Consider the following 21895-nt stretch of genomic DNA (forward strand, 5'->3'; position numbering starts at 1 on the left):
AGTAAGGTCACATTACATTAACAGAAAGCTTTGCAGATTTTACTTACATCAAGAGAGCCTTCATTTATAACAATTAGTCCCATGTTCTTTCTCAAAAGTTTACAGGAGTGACCTGTTAAAAACATTTTTGTTTTCAAAAATTTGTTCCATAAAATCCATTATAATATAACAAAGCATTTTTTTTTCCTGTAAGAGAACTACAAATAGAATTTAAAATAAGACTCCCCCAGCTGAAATAAATGGTAAAAAAATTATATTTCATTCTATAAGGATTAGACGTACAGGTACCAAGTCAAAACAGACAGAATTTTCCTAGTTGCAACTTCTGACTGTGGTGCCTTATTCACAGAGGTACTCAGTAGAAGGACAAGCAACATCTTTACAGGGAGTTACAGACAACAGTAAACAGATCTTCCTTAGCCTTGCAAATTTTTTGAATGCAACTTGCATTGCATACAAAATTTGCATATATACATGTTCCCATTCTTTTCTTTTATTCTTTGATGCTTTAAACATAGTGTATGCTGTGTGCTTATGAAGCAGGCAGCCTAGACAAACATACATTACCGTTCTTAATAAAGTAAAAACACTGGTATTATCTATATTGCCTCAAACCTGAAGGTACTAAAGAAAATAACCTTAGATCAACTGTATCATGTGCACACAAAAAGTTCTTTAATATTAAAAATAGTAACAGTAACAAAAAGGATTCCTTTGACCAAAATAATGCTTTATTTTGGGCACATATCTAGGCTACTGCAGAAGTGCTGATAATGCTCACATGCAGATAATATTACATCTTAAATGCAGCTTTCATATATTACTATTTAAAAACACAGATTTATTGCTGTTGAAATTAGTTAATTAATTATTTTTTTTTCTCCTTTATAATAAAAGGAAAGAATAAAAGGAAACTTCTGATTGATGGTAAAGTTTATAGTACTTTAATGCACAATACATATTGTTTTGCTTTAGTTAAGATTATGGTCCCCGTCAGCCTTCTTGGAAAGAAGGAAAAACGCAGAAGGGAAACTAAGCATACTTACATTTTCTCAATACTATTCCCTCTCACTGTCAAAACCCAAATAGCAAATTCTTTTTAATTCATTTTAGATGCTACAAAAGAGCACAAATGCCTATTTTTTTTCCCTCCTGTCTATGATAACATGAATTTTTCGTGCTGCTACTGTTTTAACGGAGGAAGAATCCATCATATTCCCCACTCTTCCACTACCAGTGACTGAAAAATAACTTAATATTTAAATTCTGGAATGCCATATAATAATATGATTCTTTACAAGATACCTTTCTGTTCTGAAAGCAATTTTACTCTAGAAACTTCTATTTCTAAATCAGTAACAAAGCCATCAAATAAACACAAATATAATACCGATATTAATAGCAGTCTCCTGTTTGTCCCCAGTAAGTATCCAAATTTTTATGTCTGCTTTCATGAGCGTCTCTATGGTTTCAGGCACTTTGTCTTGTAGTTTATCTTCAATTGCTGTTGCACCAAGCAGCTGAAGATTCTGTGAACATAAAATATTCAGTACATGTAGAATTTTCAGTTTAAATTCAGTTTTAATCTTCCTGTTTCTTTTGTTTAATTTTTCATATTTACGACAAGATGAATGCTCTCTAAATTCATTAATCAGATTTGATATCAACTAATAATGATCTTCCAGTTTATTCCTATGAGCTTTAAGTTAAATACCTAAGTGGCTTGACGAACAGCACAGCACCACCACTAAAATTTCACCCAATTATTCACAAGCTCAGCTGCTCATTCAGCAACAGCTACCTTTTCCTGAGACGTACCCCTCTGATTTGACGACTTAAGGAGTGCTATTTACACAATAGAGCAACCCTGAAAAAAGCTCTCCAGTAGTTCAACTCAACATCAATCCTTTCTGGCAAGGTAGCTACTCGCTGCAAAATCTGTGTCAAATTCATCTTTCCTTCATTTTGATCATCTGAATTGCAAGGACTACATGACACCGCTTTGAGTATATTGCTAGATTTTTTCCTGCCTAAGCATGATTCCTCAATGATGATTCAGATTTTATGGCATAGAAAGCAAGGACATTAATTAGAAAACCATTCTGATCGCTGCGTCTCCCAAACAAACAACCCAGAAAGCTACACATACTTTTTCGATTAGTTCATAGCTCTCCTCAAGCTTGAGTGCTCTGTTCTGTATAGCTGTAGAAGCACGGTGATAGACATCTAACCACTCTTGATAATCACTTTCTGAAATCTCAGCCACAGCAAAACACAGAGTTCTTAAGCCTAAAGAGAAAGCACATAGTTAAGTATGATTCAGTATTTGTTAGTCCCTTCCTTGATCTGCCTGCAATGAGTAACTACTGAAAGGAAAATTTTTCTGTATTTTATATATGTTTATGTCAATTTTCAACTTATTTCTTCATGTCCTGAAGATCTTTTATAAATATATATAAAGTAAAAATTATATAAATGGCAATTTATCTGACAGAGTAACTCTTTCAAGGTAGATGAATGTAATACAGGTGATGTACTTCAGGGGAAAAAAATTACTGAAATTTTATACAAGATTCAATTCACCTTAAACTTCAAACAAAACATGAAGCTATATCAAATTGCACTTGCTGAACAGGTATATACATTACATTTTAGGAACATTAAAACAATAAGATTGAATTATATTTCTGAAAAAGATTTTATAAACGTCAATGCTGCAACGCTGGAAAGCAATAAAGTTAAAATCTATCAGCACAGTGTTACACTACCCTCTTCTTCACCCCTCCTCAATATCCTTAGGAAATTCTCAGCTGAAGTCTGAAATTTACCATCTAGAAGCAGACTCTGAATCTGCTCAGATTTAATTTTCCTATCTCTCAGATTCTTTCAGCTTTCCAAATCCTTTAAACAAAATCTTTGTGTACAGGCAACATTTGGAGATTTTACTTAATAATCTTTCATCTGGTTATACTTAACAGATGTTTTCCTTCAGCGGAAACTTGCATTGAGCACCACAGCAAAAATTTGAGACTGCAAGATTACAAGAAATACCTATTTTTTGACAACACACATTTACATTCAATTTAAGTAGCCAGGTGTGAGTGTCCTAACAGTTCATTTTCATATATTAGGAGATTCTTAGATTTCTAGAGCATGAAATTGGCATAACTCCTTATATACTGAGAAGAGCATTGCTCTAGCCAAATGATGTCTTATGAAGCCACAATTTGCAGGCAGGTAGATTTAACACGGGGACAGACAGGACCAATGTAGTTAGTGCCTTTGGCCTCTCTTCTAGGAGCACTATAACCAGGGATGGCTAAATGCAATCTTTATTTGTCCACAGGTTCCTGTTGTTTACAGCGCAGCCCCAGCAGCAATTTTGAAATGATGGAGAATCATGGAATCACAGAATCATAGACAGAATGGTTAGGGTTGGAAGGGACCTCAAAGATCATCTAGTTCCAACCCCCCTGCCATGGGCAGGGAAACCCTCCACTACACCAGGTTGCCCAAAGCTTCATCCAGCCCGGCCTTGAACACTTACAGGGATGGGGCATCTACAACTTCTCTGGGCAACCTGTTCCAGTGCCTCACCACCCTCTGAGTGAAAAATTTCTTCCTTATATCCAATCTAAATCTACCCTCTTTCAGTTTAAATCCACTGCCCCTTGTCCTATCACTAGTTTAATACCTTCAGGATGAAAACCACGTGTAATCCTAATATCTTGACATTTGAACAGCACTAGGAATGCAGTTTCTCACCATCTAGACCTAAAGAATTAACTTAAGGCTAACAAATCAACTATTGTGTTTTTTTTTTTCTCCTCTGTGTAATAAGGATATGCTAGCAAGGTCCAAAGAAATAAATACGAGGTGAGGGGGAAGAAAGGAACTTACGACTGACTAATAGTAACACTATTTCCACGATTCTTTCAATGTACTTTATGCAGATGATAGAATGAAAGAAAGAAATCAGGAATATCTACAAACAAGTTTTTCAAGGCACTTGCTTTTTCTTTGTAAATCAGAGTCTAATTATTTCTTCTATTTTTAATTAAAGAATAAGATTTGTGGAAAACAAAGTATCATTAAGTCCAGTCCTTAACAGACTGGAACACCACCACAGGAAAATCACACACTTTATTTATCCAAGCAGGCATTAACACTCAAGCTTAATAAATGCTTAAATACAAATGCCAGCCATGCTAACCACTTCATTTTCGAACAACACACCAAGAGCATGCAGCAAATGCCAAGGACATACTGTACTGCCACATGAAAGGATACACATGAGAAATTTTGCAACGTCATCAGCTGCAATTTAAATCTGATGCAAAAATAAATACAAATTTATTTAATCGATTCCAGAGAGAGACATACTTAATTTATTTTTTTTTAAAGACTGAATTTTATGCTTTGGAAAGGTTAGCAATTCACTCCTCAGAACAGTAAATCTTTTCATCTGTTGAAAAGAAGGGTACAAAAAGTACTCGAACAAACTTCTTAACACTAATACGTATGTACAGTGGTTTTAAAGACGGGTGGAATTTTTCACTTTTTATGTGATTCATTCTGTCCAACCTGACTGCTAAGGAAAAAATGGCATCGGTTGTACCACTTAATGAGAACAGGAATTAAGAATTGGACTGAAATGTCCATATCAGTTCACACAGGATAGCAGATATTTTTACCTTTTCTGTAACCAAATATATAGACTTATGACCCCAACTAACTTTAGATCTAAATAACTTTTCCTTGACTGATCCTGGTTAGGCCTCTACAAAACCCCAAACTGACCAATCAGCTCATACAATTAGATTTATGAGCTCAAAGGGTGTATCTGAGGCTTCATGTTGTACCATTAGTCAAATTTGTTTGGGTTTAGTTCTGCTTTCAACTTTATTGTATAATTTATTACAACTTTGATACGCTAAGATTATTTAAGGCTAACCAAATGTTTCCTGCAGATATCTTGATATGAAAAAACAACAAAAGAAACAGATTTATGGCTTGCTTCTGCTGTCCCTGACAGAATCAAGAGACTGAAGGTGTTGACTATGACACTAATCAAAATGCTAAATTACATCATAAACCAAAAGAGGAAAATTAGAGAAGTAATATGTATAGCAGACATATAAAGGATTTTGACACAAGAAGATACGGCCAGACAACAGTTATCAAAAGTTAAGGACTGTATTTTCAAAAGAAAATATTTTAATAAAGTTCACTTTCCAGGGTAAGCTTATTTCTTCAGACATATTAAACAAAATTTCAATGTTCTAGTAACAGTATATTTAAAAAATGAAGAGGTAAAAAAATGACAATTCACATTCCTGCAACTCTTATAATTCTGCTTCCAATTACTCTCTCCCAACTCATCAACAAATTAAAACACCATGATACTTCATGATACAACTCCATAATCCTTTACTAAGACATCAGAAAGGGGGCATGGCATAGAAGATCTAGGAATTGTGCTAGAAGAATCATAGAATGGTTTGGGTTGGAAGGGACCTCAAAGATCATCTAGTTCCAACCCCACTGCCATGGGCACAGACACCCTCCACTACACCAGGTTGCTCAAAGCCTCATCCAACCTGGGCTCGAACACTTACAGGGATGGGGCATCTACAACTTCTCTGGGCAACCTGTTCCAGTGTTTCACCACCCTAATTGTAAAAAATTTCTTCCTTGTATCTAATCTAAATCTTCCCTCTTTCAGTTTAAAGCCATTGCCCCTTGTCCTATCACTATATGCCCTTGTAAAAAGTCCCTCTCCAGCTTTCTTGGAGGCCCCCTTTAGGTACTGGAAGGCTGCTCTAAGGTCTCCCTGGAGTCTTCTCTTTTCCAGGCTGAACAACCCCAACTTTCTCAGCCTGTCTTCATAGGAGAGGTGCTCCAGCCCTTGGATCATCTTCATGGCCCTGCTCTGGTCTTGCTCCAACAGCTCCATGTCCTTCTTATGTCGGGGGCCCCAGAGCTGAATGCAGTACTGCAGGTGGGGTCTCACAAGAGAAGAGTAGAGCCAAGAACTTATATAAAAGCAGAAACCTTTCTACAGTCTGCTTTCCTGCACACTTTTATACTGTGGAATCCACTATTCTTAAATAACCAACTGGCTGTTTGTTTCAATTTTCTTCATTTCACAGCCTGTTAAATTTTAGTTACTATTCCTACTTCACAAACCCTCACGGAGGGGTTCCCCACCTTCCGCAACTGCTTTGTAAGAGTGATTGTTAAAACAGCAGAGATACCAAAACCCACCATATGGAAAACCAGGGCTCACAATTCCCCTGATTGTGACTGGTGACAAAAATAATATAGCATAAAGCTACCTTAAAAGCAGTATGCTAGTCTTTTCCAAGCATCTTCACTTTGTCTACTTCTTCCTGTGTGGCATCTCTACAGCATTCGTTGTGTGTAGGGCATGAAAGTGATCACAGGAAATGAGATCTTCACAGAAACAAACAACAAGCAATGTGCTTGCTCTCTGAAAAAAGGTATTTTGTTTAAAAGACTCCACTGTGTACCACGTGGGTGTTTTGGTGATTTTTTTTATTTTGTTTTAAGTGTGAACTTATTACTGAAACTTCTCAGGAAGAGGAATATCTTTTTTAGGAGATGTTACTAAAACCTAATTTTCAAACTTCATATGAATAAAACATTACAGCAACATAAAATTGCTAAACTGAAAAGCTGAGCAGTAATTGAATTTCATATTTAATTTTATATTGAATAATATCACCCACCTTCTGTAGCAAACTGCTCTAGATGTTTCAAGGTGATTTCTTTGTATTTTGAACTTTCGGCAAGACGGTCATAAATTACAGTATCCTATAAAACAAACAAACAAAAAGAACTCAGAACAATTTAACAGAAAAATGAGGGTTTTTTCTGTAGACAATAAAAATACTGTAGGAAGATGGCAGAAAAATATGTAGCACTGTATTAATTTATTTTAACACAAAAAAATTAAAAGAAGTAATTTTATTTCAGAAGAAGTAAAACAGGACATTCCAAATCCTCAGATTCTCTAAATTTACAAATTCTGCTATGATGTAGTTTTTCTCCTACATTTTTTGCTGTTATTTCCCTTCATTTTGAAAAGTGCTGTATCTTCCTTTGGCTTGTTATGTGAATTCTTTGATGTCCTAAAATGCTGTCTTCCTCTTTAACATTAAGCCCACATGGTAAAATTAGTACTTCGTAACTGCCATTCTCAGGTTTTTGTAGCCAGCCTGAGTACTAACAACAGGTTCTTCTCTCCATGTGAGAACATACAGAATGGACAGAATGTCCCGCACGACATTCTTCCCTCTAAATTAGAGAGTCATGGGTTTGATGGATGGACCACTCGGTGGATAAGGAATTGGCTCAATGGCCGCACTCAGAGAGTAGTGGTCAACGGCTCAATGTCCAAGTGGAGACCGGTCACAAGTGGCGTCCCTCAGGGGTCCGTGTTGGGCCCGGCCCTCTTCAACATCTTTGTCGGTGACGTGGACAGTGGCATGGAGTGCACCCTCAGCAAGTTCGCCGATGACACCAAGCTGTGTGGTGCCGTCGACACGCTGGAAGGGAGGGATGCCATCCAGAGGGACCTTGACAGGCTGGAGAGGTGGGCCCATACCAACCTCATGAAGTTTAACCAGGCCAAATGCAAGGTCCTACATCTGGGTCGTGGCAATCCCAGGCACAAATACAGACTGGGCGGAGAATGGATCGAGAGCAGCCCTGAGGAGAAGGACTTGGGAGTACTGGTGGACGAGAAGCTCAATATGAGCCGGCAATGTGCTCTTGCGGCCCAGAAGGCCAGCCGCGTCCTGGGCTGCATCAAGAGGAGCGTGGCCAGCAGGTCGAGGGAGGTGATTCTCCCCCTCTACTCTGCCCTCGTGAGACCTCACTTGGAGTACTGCGTCCAGTTCTGGAGTCCCCAACATAAGAAGGACATGGACCAGTTGGAGAGGGTCCAGAGGAGGGCCACGAAGATGATAAGAGGGCTGGAGCACCTTTCCTATGAGGACAGGCTGAAAGAGTTGGGGCTGTTCAGCCTGGAGAAGAGGAGGCTCCGGGGTGACCTTATAGCGGTCTTCCAGTACCTCAAGGGGGCCTACAGGAAAGATGGGGAGAGGCTGTTCAGGAGGGCCAGTTATGATAGGACAAGGGGTAATGGTTTTAAAATGGAGGGAGGTAGGTTCAGGTTGGATATTAGGAAAAAATTTTTTACTATGAGAGTGGTAGAACACTGGAACAGGTTGCCCAGAGAGGTGGTGGATGCTCCATCCCTGGAGACGTTCAAGGCCAGGTTGGACAAGGCCCTGAGCAACCTGATCTAGTTGGAGATATCCCTGTTCCTTGCAGGGGGGTTGGACTAGATGACCTTTGAAGGTCCCTTCCAGCCCTAACCATTCTATGATTCTATGATTCTATGACATTTATATTCAATCAACCTCATTTTTTTTTAAACCATTCAGGAACTGTATTTGCATTTCGCTCCCCCTCAAACTTGACTTAAGATACAGAACAAGAACTAATGAGCAACTCTGCCACTTCCAGATACATTATGACTAAAACATCTTCTCATAGATCCTGTTTTCAGGAAAATTTACTTCTGGCATAACATCAATGGTAGGTTAAAATTCCTATCCAGTCACTTACGCTAGATTAATATTTCTACCTAGTGATTCATGCTCAGCTACTTCAGCAAGTAACTGACAGACTAAAACACACATTCATTATTTTCTTGGAGTACAGAAGGAAGCAATTACTAGGAAGCACAAAGGTATTAGTCAGTATAAAGAACAGGATGAACAAGTCTGTCATAACTTTCTAGGCAGTTGGCAAAAAAACCCTTCAACTAGTTCATCACATTAAACAGCTATATAGGAAAACGACGTAAATTGAAAAAGGCATCAACATTCCTTCCCCCACATTTTCAGTGTTTTGACTATAGTTATAACAACTTTTTGCTCTTATGTTTGTATTTGTAGCACATGTTCTTTAACATAGTGAAAGGAGAATAAAACTCACAGCTCCTTTGCAGTAGAGTCTTAACTTTCCCGATGGTGTGCGAACTATCACTGACATTCTCTTCCTAGTGCTGAAAGAAAAATAAATGCCCCGTATAAAGTGGATCATAAATATAAATATCTACCAACATTTTACTTAAGAATACCAATATATATCTCATATAAGATAAAGGAAAAGAAGGACTATCTATTCTGAATTACCTTCTCAGATAAAAGGTAATGGCTTTCAACTGAAAGAAGGGAGATTTAGATTAGATATAAGGAAGAAATTTTTTACACTGAGGGTGGTGAAACACTGGAACAGGTTGCCCAGAGGAGCTGAGGATGCCCCATCCCTGGAAGTGTTCAAGGCCAACCTGGATGAGGCTTTGAGCAACCTGGTGTAGTGGAGGGTGTCTCTGCCTCTGGCAGGGGGGTTGGAACTAGATGATCTTTAAGTTCCCTTCTAACCCTAACTAGGATTAAAAAATCAGTTTTACTGTCTCATAATTAGAGTGAACGCTGGTTTTCTATGCACACTTCTGTAGGCCTTTTCCCCCATAGAAACAAATTTGAGAATCTTCACTTTCATCTGATTACTGTCTACTGATCACAAAAATGCATCTTAAAGCACAAAGCACTTGTGACCAATATTATTAACAGGTAGTGCATCATGGATCATTTCAGCTTTTTCTTCTTTCCTAGCCAAGGAGTCTCTCGTACACTGTGCTGTGCTGCAATCCTATTATTGTCATCCCAGAGTTTCATTTATCATGCAAAGTTTGAAGTATGCTATGAATTGTCTGGCTCTCGATCATTAATGAGATGTAAGTATTTCTCCTCATGAATGACGTAAGAATTGGACAAAAGTATGGAGAAGACTGTCACTCTCTGCTTTTTGTCTTCCCTTTGAGGTGCTCCAACAAGCATACTTTAGATTCAAGATCATGCCCAGTCAAAATGTGTATTTATACCATATTTCTTTTAAATAAATCCACAGGTACTACTCAGGGAACAAAACACATTTCTCATAACAGTTCACAGTATTGTACACAAAAGAGATAGAAGTAAATGGTTCTTTCAATTTCAGTTCCTCTTGGAAGTGGATCCCAGTTATAGGTCATCAAATAGCATTATTGTATGAATGGTTCCTGAAGTTCAGACTGCCATGGAAAACATCCTATAAGTGGAATGTATGGCGATAGGTGGCGGAAAGAATTTTATAATTACTGGTGATGTAACTGACTGAATAGTATCTTCAAGAAAATATTTTCCTATTCCACCTGTGCATGCACTTTGCTTCAAGTACAGACATCTGAACAGCAATATTAAACTACATTTCTACCATGAATATTGCAAATGAGAGCATAAAAAGGCATTAATTGCTGCAACTCTTTCTCCTTTTCATCTCTGATCCAAGAAAACTCAGATAAGCAGAACTCCAAAAACCCTTACACAGTTAGGGATCTGCTTAGACAACAGTGGAGAAATTCAGATCATTCAAAATGCACTTAAGTTGCCTAAAATAAAAGCAAGTCTCATATCTACTTTGATTCCTGGAAAGACTATCTAGCCTACTGCTACTTAAATTCATTACACTTGCCAGAATGTTGAGTTAAGGAACTGTGGAGGAATTACAGTGTCCCTGTTTTGGCTGGGAGAGAGTTAATTTACTTCTTAGTAGCTAGAATACTACTGTTTTTTATTTAGTAGGTGATTTGGTAGGAGAAGAACGTCGATAATTTATCAATGCTTTCAGTTGTTGCTAAGAAATCGAGGACTTTTCAACTTCCCAAGCTTTGCTAGAGTACAGGTTCACAAGAAGCTGGAGAGAGCAGAGTTAGAGCAACAGACCCAAATTGGCCAATGGCATATTCCATATCATGCAACGTCATGCTCAACATTTACTGACTGCTCCAAGTAGTGGTGTCCTACGCCTCTTTATGTCTCTGCCATATAAAAATGACTTGTTTTTACCCAAAATGAAGCCTCTCTCCGAGAACTCCCCCTGCATGAATTTTCCTCCAAGATCTCCTAGACAAATTATTGGATGATCACCAGGAACACCTGGCTGACTCTAGACCCTCACTCTTCAGAGTGAGACTTTGAGGCCCCATTCCTGGGAGTGGTTTGGTGAGCACTGTACCCATATTATTTTAAATAATATATATGTATGTATGTGTGTGTGTATGTGTATGCATGCACACACACATAGGTAATTGATTGTAAGTGAATTTCTTCACTAGTGATAATTTAGTAGCAACTTGTAACGTATGGAAATCTATACTTGTTGCTACTATGGATTGCTGCTACTATTACAATATAGAATCATAGAATCAATCTCTCTGCCGACAGCAGCACGGAGGAAAAGGACTTAGGAGTGCTGGTGGTTTAGAAGCTGAACACGAGCTGGCACTGTGCGCTGGCAGCCCAGAAAGCAAATCGTATCCTGGGCTGCATCAAAAGAAGCATGGCCAGCAGGTCGAGGGAAGTGATTCTGCCCCTCTACTCTGCTCTCGTGAGACCCCACCTGGAATAATGCATTCAGCTCTGGGGTCGCCAACACAAGAAGGACATGGAGCTGTTGGAGCGAGTCCAGAGGAGAGCCACGAAGATGATCAGAGGGCTGGAGCACCTCTGCTATGAAGACAGGCTGAGAGAGTTGGGGCTGTTCAGCCGGGAGAAGAGAAGGCTCCGGGGTGATCTTATTGCAGCTTTCCAGTACTTAAAGGGGGCCTATAGGAAAGCTGGAGAGGGGCTTTTTACAAGGTCATGTAGTGATAGGACAAGGGGCAATGGCTTTAAACTGAAAGAGGGTAGATTTAGATTGGATATAAGAAAAAAATTTTTCACTCAGAGGGTGGTGAGACTCTGGAACAGGTTGCCCAGAGGAGTTGTAGATGCCCCATCCCTGTAAGTGTTCAAGCCCAGGTTGGATGAGGCTTCGGGCAACCTGGTGTAGTGGAGGGTTTCCCTGCCCATGGCAGTGGGGTTGGAACTAAATGATCTTTGAGGTCCCTTCCAACCCTAACCATTCTATGATTCTGTGATTCTTTGCTTCTGGATCCTTAACTGACACTCTGCCCCATAGATACATACACCTAGGAGCTGGTTTTGGCTCCCAAGAGATAGCTGCGTTTTTTCTATTTGTTATGGTTCCAGGTGACAAGAATACAAGAATGCACATAACACTGTACAATTCCTTCCCTGACAGTATGGGGAGCCCTGAACGGCAGAGAGTCTGAACCACTCTTCACTTCCTTGAGCTTAAGGTACCAGGGCAGTTGTGGCATCTGAACACAGTATCTACTGGAGGCAACCTAAATTCAGCACAAGTTATCAAGATATATTTGCTCCACACATATTGGCACTATGTTTTAGCAATAATTGTCAGCTGGTTAAGGATTATCAGTTGCTTTCAGTATATTCACCTGCCAGTTAGACCAAGAGCTACTTCCTTTCTATGAACAAAGTATAATTACTATATTGTATAAATCTGCTACTTCTCTTTTCACAGGCCCAGCTGTGATCACTGCAAAAGGAGAATACCGTAAAAGACAACACTACCAATCACTCCTACAAGTTTTACTTCTGTAACAGACTTCTCCAAAAGACTGTCCTATCAAATGCTGACACTGTTGCACTCTACTTGCAGAAGAGTCTTACCTAGCTTGTATGGGAAGGTGGCAAGGAATTAGCTTGCATTTTTTCCGGGAAAAACTTGGAACACCTGGGAACTCTTAACTAAACAGTTTAATCGCTACAGACTACTTCTCCGTAGGCGCATGCTCCTACCCATACAGTGCCAAAACTTTTGCTGTGGAACAAGGGTGACCTCTAGTGCTTCCAACAAGTCAGTTCCAAGCAAAGCTAACTTGCAGAATAAGAACAGCTATAAGAACTGAATGTTTAATAAAGCTAGGTGATTGATATCCACCAAAAACCTTAATGCTCCAAAGGTTAAGATTTAAAAGCAATTCTCCTTTCTCCATAAAGTATCGATGTTTAAATTACAATTTTAGATCGACACAGAAGTTTAAAAAGATCTATGAAACCAAGACAAAGATGAAAACCAGAAACAAAGTAGGAATCCTTCGCTGCTACCCCATCAACGCAGTATAAAACTTCCACAGATGTCAAACTAACAACAATGCACTTTGTGCTACATACCGGCTAACTTCCCAGAACAGAAAGTGAAAGTAGTGCCTAAAGAAAAATGAAACTATGGCATAAATCTGAAAAATTTCAAGTATGCTCTCTATGATATATAAACCCAACATTAATTGCAAGTAGTCATTAAAAGACATTCAAAACTATAAAAATTACTTTCTGTCACATTATTTTTTTTTACTGTGGTGATCTTTATGTTTCAGATTATTATGGCTATTATAATTACAGGCAACCACTTCTCTCATTTCACCCAACCTATATATCTTCAGCCCATTTTTCCAGTATTGCCTTGGATTTTTGTTTTTTGAACTTTTTGCTTCTTTAGCTAAGCTCAAGGGAAACATAATAGGACAGGAAGGAAAACAATAATCACTTTCCACAGGCACGATTACAAGTAATCATTCTATGAAAAAAAGACCTTCCTCTACATACAAATCCCTTCCTCATCCTGTGCCAAAGTAAGCAATGGGCCTGCACGAATACTTAGAACACAGATTGCATACATGGATACATTTCAAACAGATTTACATAACAAGTGAAGTTCCATCCAGATTTCTTCTGGGTACCTTTATAATTCCAACAGCTTTGACAAAAAATTTCTACTGCAAGAAAAGTGTGTGATAAACTCAGCTTGCAAGAAAACTAACTGATCAATGCTCTAGTAATGCTGCTCAGAAGAGAATGAGTTTCACTCTAGAATACTTAAACAAGTCATAATTATGCAAGTATATTGAAGGTCAAAAGCAAAATTTCATTTTATCAGTCAAGGCAAACACAAGTTACTAATAACACTTACTCGAATCTACCCTCCTGCCTCTAAATATTGCATTTTTAATCAATCACATGGTGCTAAGGCTTTCAGAAATACATTTAAAGTTCAAGTACTATCCTATACTATCTTTTCACATAATTTTTTAAAGTTTTGAGACCAAAGTTTTATTTCAATCTTTGCACAAAAGTGAAAACTATTAGCTGAAAAGGAGATAACAGGAAAAAATAGATGTCTCTGAAAACATTTTACAATAAAATCAGAAGTGTGACCTTAATCACATACACTGCTTTGCCTACAGTATGATCACATATTAAAGAGACAAACGCCACTTTGCCTCTACAAATATAAAAAAAGCAAACATTTTCAGTCATAAGAGAAATTCATGAAGTATTTTCACAAAAAGACACTAAGTGCACAACATGCTGTTACCTTGTAAATTCTAGAACGTTTAGCAATTCATATCTCTCTTCCTGTCCCAACTGAAGAATAAAGAAAAAAAAAAAGTGAGAATCAATGCAAAAACTCAAGCAAAAAAACGAAAATCAACCAAACAACATCTTGATAAACATGTACCATGATGCAGTTATTTGGAAATTATTTAATATGGCGACAGAAAATACAGCAAATTATAGTGTAACTCCAAAGTACTTACAGACTCTATGATTACTGAGTCAGGTGTCCTTCCAGTGAATACAAAACGAAGATGCCTGGCTGCTCTGACCAATGCTCCTTCATCTGCAACAGGTCAATTAGTTATTTTACAGATGTGCCATAAAACTGTTAGTTTACCCTGTGATTTAATGGACATAGTCGAAGCTTTTCTACTTTTGACTTCCTTTTTCCTTTATAGATTTTTAAGATTACACAAGGTGCTGGAAAGGACTCTTTGTTTCTTCTGTTAAAACTGCTGAAATGAGTTTACAGTTCAGAAAAAGTAAGCCTCCAAAGGAACACGCCTCTCAGCTCAGTAACGAGAAAGTCCTCCTCAAAGTTTTAAGTCGTAAACTAATGAATTTTATGTTCCAGTAGACACAATGACATCACTTCATCAAGAGACAAGACGTGGGGGATTGGACTAGATGATCCTTTGAGGTCCCTTCCAATCCCTAACATTCTGTGATTCTGTGACTTCCTGCCTTCCTTCTCCCTGTATGCCTACTTTCATGGAATTAGAGGTCTGGATGTTGACTAAACGTTACTTTCCAAATACCTTCCTCAACAGGGCACTGGACAAGGTATGTTTCTTTTTGTGTAAATTCTGTTTTAGAAGAAAAGAGTGGTAAGTCATTCCTGTAATTAACAGATAACTTCAATGCCTACATTCAGGAACATTTCAAGCAGCAATCCAGTCTCCCATAGGCATCAGCTCTCTCCAAATGGCTCAGGATGTCAGAAGGGACTTCGCTCACAATGCCCAATAAAACACTGCTATGGCCCAGTTAGCTTTATTTATGGCCCTACCTCTGCCCTTGTCTTCCAATTGTTGAAGGACAGAACAAAGAGAGATAGCCACCTGGGAACTGGAGCAGACAGGGAAAAGCAACGCTGGAGACTCTCTGCGCTTCATGTCATTTCTCCCATCATAACTTGTTATAATATGTTAGCTCAGCAGAGTTGAGCTTATTTTAATCATTTTGTCTTGCTTCATCATTTCCTGAATTCGAAAATTGACTATGAACCACAGCAGGTTTGAACCAGACCTTTTGCACTATAATATTTTCTCTCTCTCTAGTAGAACTTAACACAACTTTCATCCTATTAAAAACATTTTTTAATATTTTTTATTACAAACATAGTTTTTGTTCTAAATCAATATCATGGTTCCCAAGAACAGAATAGGTTCACAAGCAAGGACTTCAATTTGTCTCCTGGTTTGATTTCTATTTGCATTTGAACAGTTCCTTCAGACTTTCACAGCAATCTGACACCACCTTAGGAGTGCTGTTAATCACCCTCTGCACTTGCATAATCCACAGGACACCCATCTGTATTTTCTAAAGCAAATCAGAAAATTCTAAATTCTTTTTTAAACCAATTCTTTTTTTTTTGAGGGATATGTTTTGTTTTTTAATTTTGAAAGATACTTCAAAAAACAATAGACTTTGAATAAAATTTGCTTGTTGAGTCTATAGAACACTCTACTATATGCGTCTCACCTGGAGATGCTGCTTGATATATAATTTTATCACCTTCTCTTTCTGGAACTGCTGTATGACACACTGCCATCATTGTCAAAAACTCACATATTATAGGTGCAGTTGGCTACCAGAAAAAAAAGAGATGTCAGAGAGTGATTATTCATTTAAGCAATAACTAACTGAAATGTAATAATAGATATGGACAAATAATAATCAAGAAAAAATTAACGAAAGATTTTTCTTCTGTTCGTTAGAAACTATCAACAACTAACCAAAACAGATGTTACCTGTACACTAATTTCAGCATGCAGAATAACTTCTTGCTGCTGTACTTCAATACAGGCTATGCAGATCGAATTTAGAGCATTTTCTATCGTAACAATCAAAAGTAGATAAGCAAAAAGAGTAATTCAAATAAGCATTTTATAGGGAAAGTAAGTCTGAGTGCTGTATTAAAAGAATTTTACTTCATTCACTGAAGTCTTTGAATGTTCTCTCTTTTACTAAAAATAATACCTTTTACATTACTTTTGTCTAATATTATATTTGACAACACTTTTTAAGAACCTTTAAAAAGACATTGCAACCGAACATGAAAATCGTGGAAAATACTGAAAGGCCAGGAAGACAGCTTTTGAAGACAGACATTTAGATGAATGCCCCAGGCACTTCGAAGTGTACAAAGCTGAAACAATTTTAAAGGATTTAGCCAAAAGAGGGGAAAAGACTGTATGATTACTTTTGATGAACACAGCTAAAAATTGTTTTAGTTCAGCTGAAATTTGCAAAATGAATGAACTGGCTCCTGAATGGTTGTTTAAAAGAAACCCGTTCCCCCTGAATAAGTTCAAAGCAGTTGCCGCCTCAACTGAGTTTTTTGGTAGCATATTTATAGTATTTCAGATTAGTAGCAGACTAAGAACATTAACAATGAAGATAACATTACATTTACTCCATAACATACAATAGTCTGTGAAAACCTAATGTAATTCCACAGTGCAGAAACACTAACGGGAGCGGGTAGGTTCCTGTCCTCTTCCACTCAAGGCCCCCAAATCCCCTACGATGTGTTCGAAAGGCTGAATTACAGATTCTTTTATGAAGCAATTCAGAACACATTAAACATACAGTAGTGAAGCCTCTCTTTGAATGTGTGCCTAAATTTTTAACTTTAAGATGTATGCAAATGCATTTTTATAGCTTGTATGCTCGTATTATATATACACTTCATACTACATACCTACCAAGACTTTCAAGATTTAACTACCTGCACATCAAAGATTCTGTAACAGGACGACGCCTCTTCCAAGCAGTCTATGTTACCAGCACTGAAAATGGCCTGTGTAGGTAACTGTGAGAGCCCCCTCTGCTTTAGATAGGCTTGACAGTTGCACCTGGGTGTCTAGCATTTAAGATCGACCCGTCTGTAGGAACAAAATGCTTCACTGTCTGCCAGTTATCTCGAAATTATCCTCCCAGGAAGACAAAATTTAAGGAAAGAAAAGAGTAATTTATTTACACTCTTCCAAAAGAGAACAAATGGTTACACTACTTAAGGCAGGTGCTCTTGGTTATGAATATGCAAAAATATCTCTCTACAATTGACAAAGAGAAAATGGTAATGATGGTACTGTTTCTTAGTTGAATAATAAACTAAGCCATTAACTTTCTGTGAAATGTATTGTCTCTTTGGGATAGATACCAGCCTCTATAATGTCTGTTTCACTTCATCATCTGATGATCTAACCTCATGGATATTGTTAACTCCTGACTCCTGTCTAAGCCTGGGCACAGAAATACTAAGTCGTGTCAGGATAGTAAGTTAACTGTACTGATTCTGAAAACTTTGATGGATGTCATGACATCATATGAACGGCATGACTCATGTTCAAACACCTAGACAATGAAGAATGTAAGACTATTATATTTCAGTCATAACATCTGATTCATACCATCAAAAAAAAAAAAAAGCAATAAAAAAGGGCTGGATCTAATTAACACATGTCAGCAACAAACAATTATAAAAGTATTGATGAGGGCATGCTGATTGTGTGTAAATAGGTAGTTTATTTTCCTTCAAAGAACCTCACCTTTTGACTTACTGAAAGCAATGGTTTCATTTCACAAAACAATAGTAATTGTTTCTATATAACTTACATGATTGCTTTGAAGATTCTCCAGTAATGATGAGTCACTAAATGTTTTTTCTTCTCCATTTTGTGAGCCCTGCCTAGAAATAATTAAGTAGAAACGAGATCATCATTAGCATATACTTAACAATTCATGTAACAAATCACTCACACTACTGTGCTAACATCAAACACAAATTTTGGTTTGTAGCTGTTACGATAAAGGCTTCAATCACATACTGTGAAAAAATGAAGTGAAAAGGTACTTGTTTCACATCTCCAAAGTTTATTTAATTTTAAAAAACCTTGATTTATATTAATATACTTAAATCCGGCGAAGTTTCTCTGCTGACTTCAGGTAATGCAGGGAGAAGTTGAAATAAATCTACAATGTAAGACTGTGGCATCTTATCTTCTGATCTCTAGGATAAGATTATTGAAGGAAATCAGAAAAATATATGCCCGAAGAGATCACATTTCTTTGATAAATTAGCAGTGTCGGAATAGGTTTGCAAAGGTTTGCAGAAAATAAAGTCCGGTATCTGAAAGGGGTAAGCAAACTGTGTTCAGACATCAGAAAAGTCTGCACAGAGAGAGTTTGTTTCCTATTACAACCAAAAAGGAACCTAGTAAACTGATGGATAAAGAAGACACAGCAACATTGGTGAAGTAGGAAGGGACTGAAGAGATGCAAAGTGGAGATGGTTCTGGAGAAATAGTCATACACTAACGTCCCTCAAATCACACAAATCTTCTGGCTGAAGCTGAGAGCTCAAAAATGCAGATACTTCTAGGAAAACTTACTGTAGCTGACTGCTGAGTATTAAGACAATCTAGTCGAGTTTGAACCTCAGTGAAACAGAACAGTGCTGAAATGTGAACCCAGCTGGAGGAAAGTATTCTTTTTTAATATTTACTTTGGATCTTGCCTTGGATCACATAATCTTAGAAGAAAGTGTACACATTTGGTGATTTACATTGAAGGATAAGCCATATACATCAAAGGCAGTCTGAAGATTCTCTATGAAAACCACGAGTGAGCTGTGTTAGTCCTGCACTACCATGAAGGAGTATAAAATGGCAGTATCTCCTCTATATAACCACTCAAGGACTACTTTTTCTGCAAACCTATAATTAAAGTGAGAAATCTGAAGCATCCTCATTCACCAAGACTGTTTATTTTTTAAATGTAAAGCAAATAGGTCTCGAAGTGCCAAATGTTAACAATTTTTGATACATTAAATTTGTTTAGAGTCTAAGGTTTAAGCTTTGTTTGCTTAAAGCTTTCTGACAGAAAGACTTCAAGACATTTTCTGGATTGTCAGTGCTAAAAAAAGGAAAAATATTTGCAGGTATAGGTTATGTCAAACTGGAAAACAATTCTTTCTAATACAAAAAATAAAGACTTAAAAGATTTGGAATTCGGTACATTAGTCATTTTAGTACTAGAATTGTTTCTGTCATAAACAGATTCTATTAATTACAATAGATTTACAAACAAAAATATTCTTAAGCATCTTATTTCATAAGAATTTACAAGACGTTCATTGCTTATAAAAGGGAAGTGCTGTGTTGTGTTTTGAACTACTGTTCAGGCACCAGTTCATCCATTTCAGATGTGCTTACAAGGATTTTGACATGTATTAGTCAAAACCAGTGTTATTTAATAAATATAAGTAAGCATGTTTAATTTTATGTAAGCATTGCATTTTAATGAAACCACTTGTGCAGTAAAGCACACTTGTACATCTTTGTAAGAAACATCTTGCCACTACATCAACTGAGGATATTCAGGTCAGGTAAGATTTTGGGGTGTGCATGTGTGCCACTTTTTACGCGTATGTTGGGAAAGAATTATTAATCCTAATCTAGCAAAGCAAGTTTTTTTTCCTTCAAACTTTTTAAAGATAAGACAACCACATGTTACAGTTTTGTGTGACATATCTTGCTGTGACTTTCAAAAAATACAATAGTCATAATTTAAAGACTGTAAATGACGTTTTTTCCCCGATCTACCTGTGCTTATTTTGAACGGTACTGCAAATATTTAGTTTAAGAAAGAATGATGAAGATGTACAAGGCATCATGCAGATGGCAGCAGAAAGGAAGCCAAGACTCAGTGTTTCCTGAGGTCCCTGTTAAGCAAGTAATGTTGGCGCCAAGTGTATTTGGGTGCTTTAATCTCAGTTTCAGTTAAGAACTAGGTAGTGCCAATATTCTAAAATTATCTGTAGGAAGTAAATATTAACAATAACTTATTGCATATTTTTCATTCAAATATGGCCTTTTTTTTCAAATATGTTAGAGATTATTACTAACCTATGATTAAGTAACAGTAGAAAAGTGTGATCAAAGTTACCATAATACCAACTACCTTAATAAATGACAAAACTTTCTCTCCAATAAGCAATTCTGAGTTGTACAGGATTGTCAGTAGAATAGCTGTACTATACCTCAGTGATCCTACTAGCAATTCTACTCCAGAGTACACAACCTCAGGCTGCAGAATTCTGATGGCATAAATTTGTATAAGACTCTGACAATCAATTCTAGCATCAATTCGAAGCTAAAAATAACTTTTGAATAAACCATCTCACATTTAGCTCTGTTTCTAAAAATCTCATTCACTGATTTTAAGCTTGAATCTTCAACAAACACCACATACTAAATGATTCTGAGCGCTTACCAATCATCTGAAGGAACACTATAATCCTCAGGCTCAGGGCAATGGCTGCGTAAGAGGTAAGGGAAGAATAGAAACAGGGAGAGGAAAAAGAATCACAAAGGCTAAAAAATTGGACCATGTATAAAAAGGAAGTTAGTTAATGAAATTAAATTACTAAAAGAAGTTTTCAAGGTATTTCAACTGAGTATTTTTCTAGTACCTAGTTAATAAAACATTGTGAAAATATCATGTTTCTCTTGAGGCTTCGTAAACTATAAATGATCATTTTTCTTCAATTGGAATCTTGTCTATTTACTAACTTATACTAGCAGATACAAAAGCATTTGCTTTCTTTACAAATCTTGCTTTATATTTCAGTATACATATATTGTTACAGTTTCTCATTAAACAAAAGGCAGTTTTTAGTTATGTGCCCAATATATATACACACACATTTATATACATATTTGAAATATGAGGGTTAGAACTGTATTTTATTACAACAGTTGATTAAAAAAATCATCAGTATGGTTAATGCAATAAAGATCCATTTTTTTTAAAATAGAAAGCCTAGGATTTTTCAAAGAAATCCAAATGATAAAGCCACTAAAGCCAAATCATCGCCTTTAGCACAAGCCTAACACTTAATTTCACAAACTCTGCCTAATCTCTACCCACTTCTAGAGGTGTCTTAATTATCTGCTACTGCATGCTCTGAGATTGGCCCAGGTCCAGCATCTCACATACTGGCAAGACGCATTGGCATTTACATTGTAGGTGTTTCTGCTCTATTTATTGCTCTAATGATTTTTTTTCAAATAAACAGCCTCAGAATTTTGAGGCTTTTACAAACTTTGTTGAAGGAGTTGGCTACAACTGCTGACAAATAAATAGTAAAATGCTTTGTTTGCATTTATTTGGAGAGATTTCTTAACAGTGACATGGATATTTGGAGTTACGCCACTATAACAGTATTCATAAAAGCCACTTGGATGGCGGCTATAGTACTGTAG

The 21895-nt window shown here is 37.1% G+C and overlaps 1 protein-coding gene across 1 annotated transcript in view; it reads right to left on the minus strand.

Moving 5' to 3' along the window:
* Nucleotides 1–21895, minus strand: part of ATP8A1 (ATPase phospholipid transporting 8A1) — a 98709-nt gene that overhangs the window by 57447 nt on the left and 19367 nt on the right. The window contains exons 9-17 of the mRNA XM_086612539.1: nt 18246–18318; nt 16107–16212; nt 14603–14685; nt 14380–14429; nt 9031–9100; nt 6753–6837; nt 2150–2289; nt 1391–1529; nt 48–112 (exon numbers count right to left, since the gene is read on the minus strand). Of these exons, the coding sequence (XP_086468665.1) occupies nt 48–112; nt 1391–1529; nt 2150–2289; nt 6753–6837; nt 9031–9100; nt 14380–14429; nt 14603–14685; nt 16107–16212; nt 18246–18318 (811 nt within the window). The remainder of the gene's footprint in view (nt 1–47; nt 113–1390; nt 1530–2149; nt 2290–6752; nt 6838–9030; nt 9101–14379; nt 14430–14602; nt 14686–16106; nt 16213–18245; nt 18319–21895) is intronic.

The sequence above is a fragment of the Tauraco erythrolophus genome, chromosome 5, assembly GCF_009769465.1.
Source record: "Tauraco erythrolophus isolate bTauEry1 chromosome 5, bTauEry1.pri, whole genome shotgun sequence".
Classification (NCBI taxonomy): Eukaryota; Metazoa; Chordata; class Aves; order Musophagiformes; family Musophagidae; genus Tauraco; species Tauraco erythrolophus.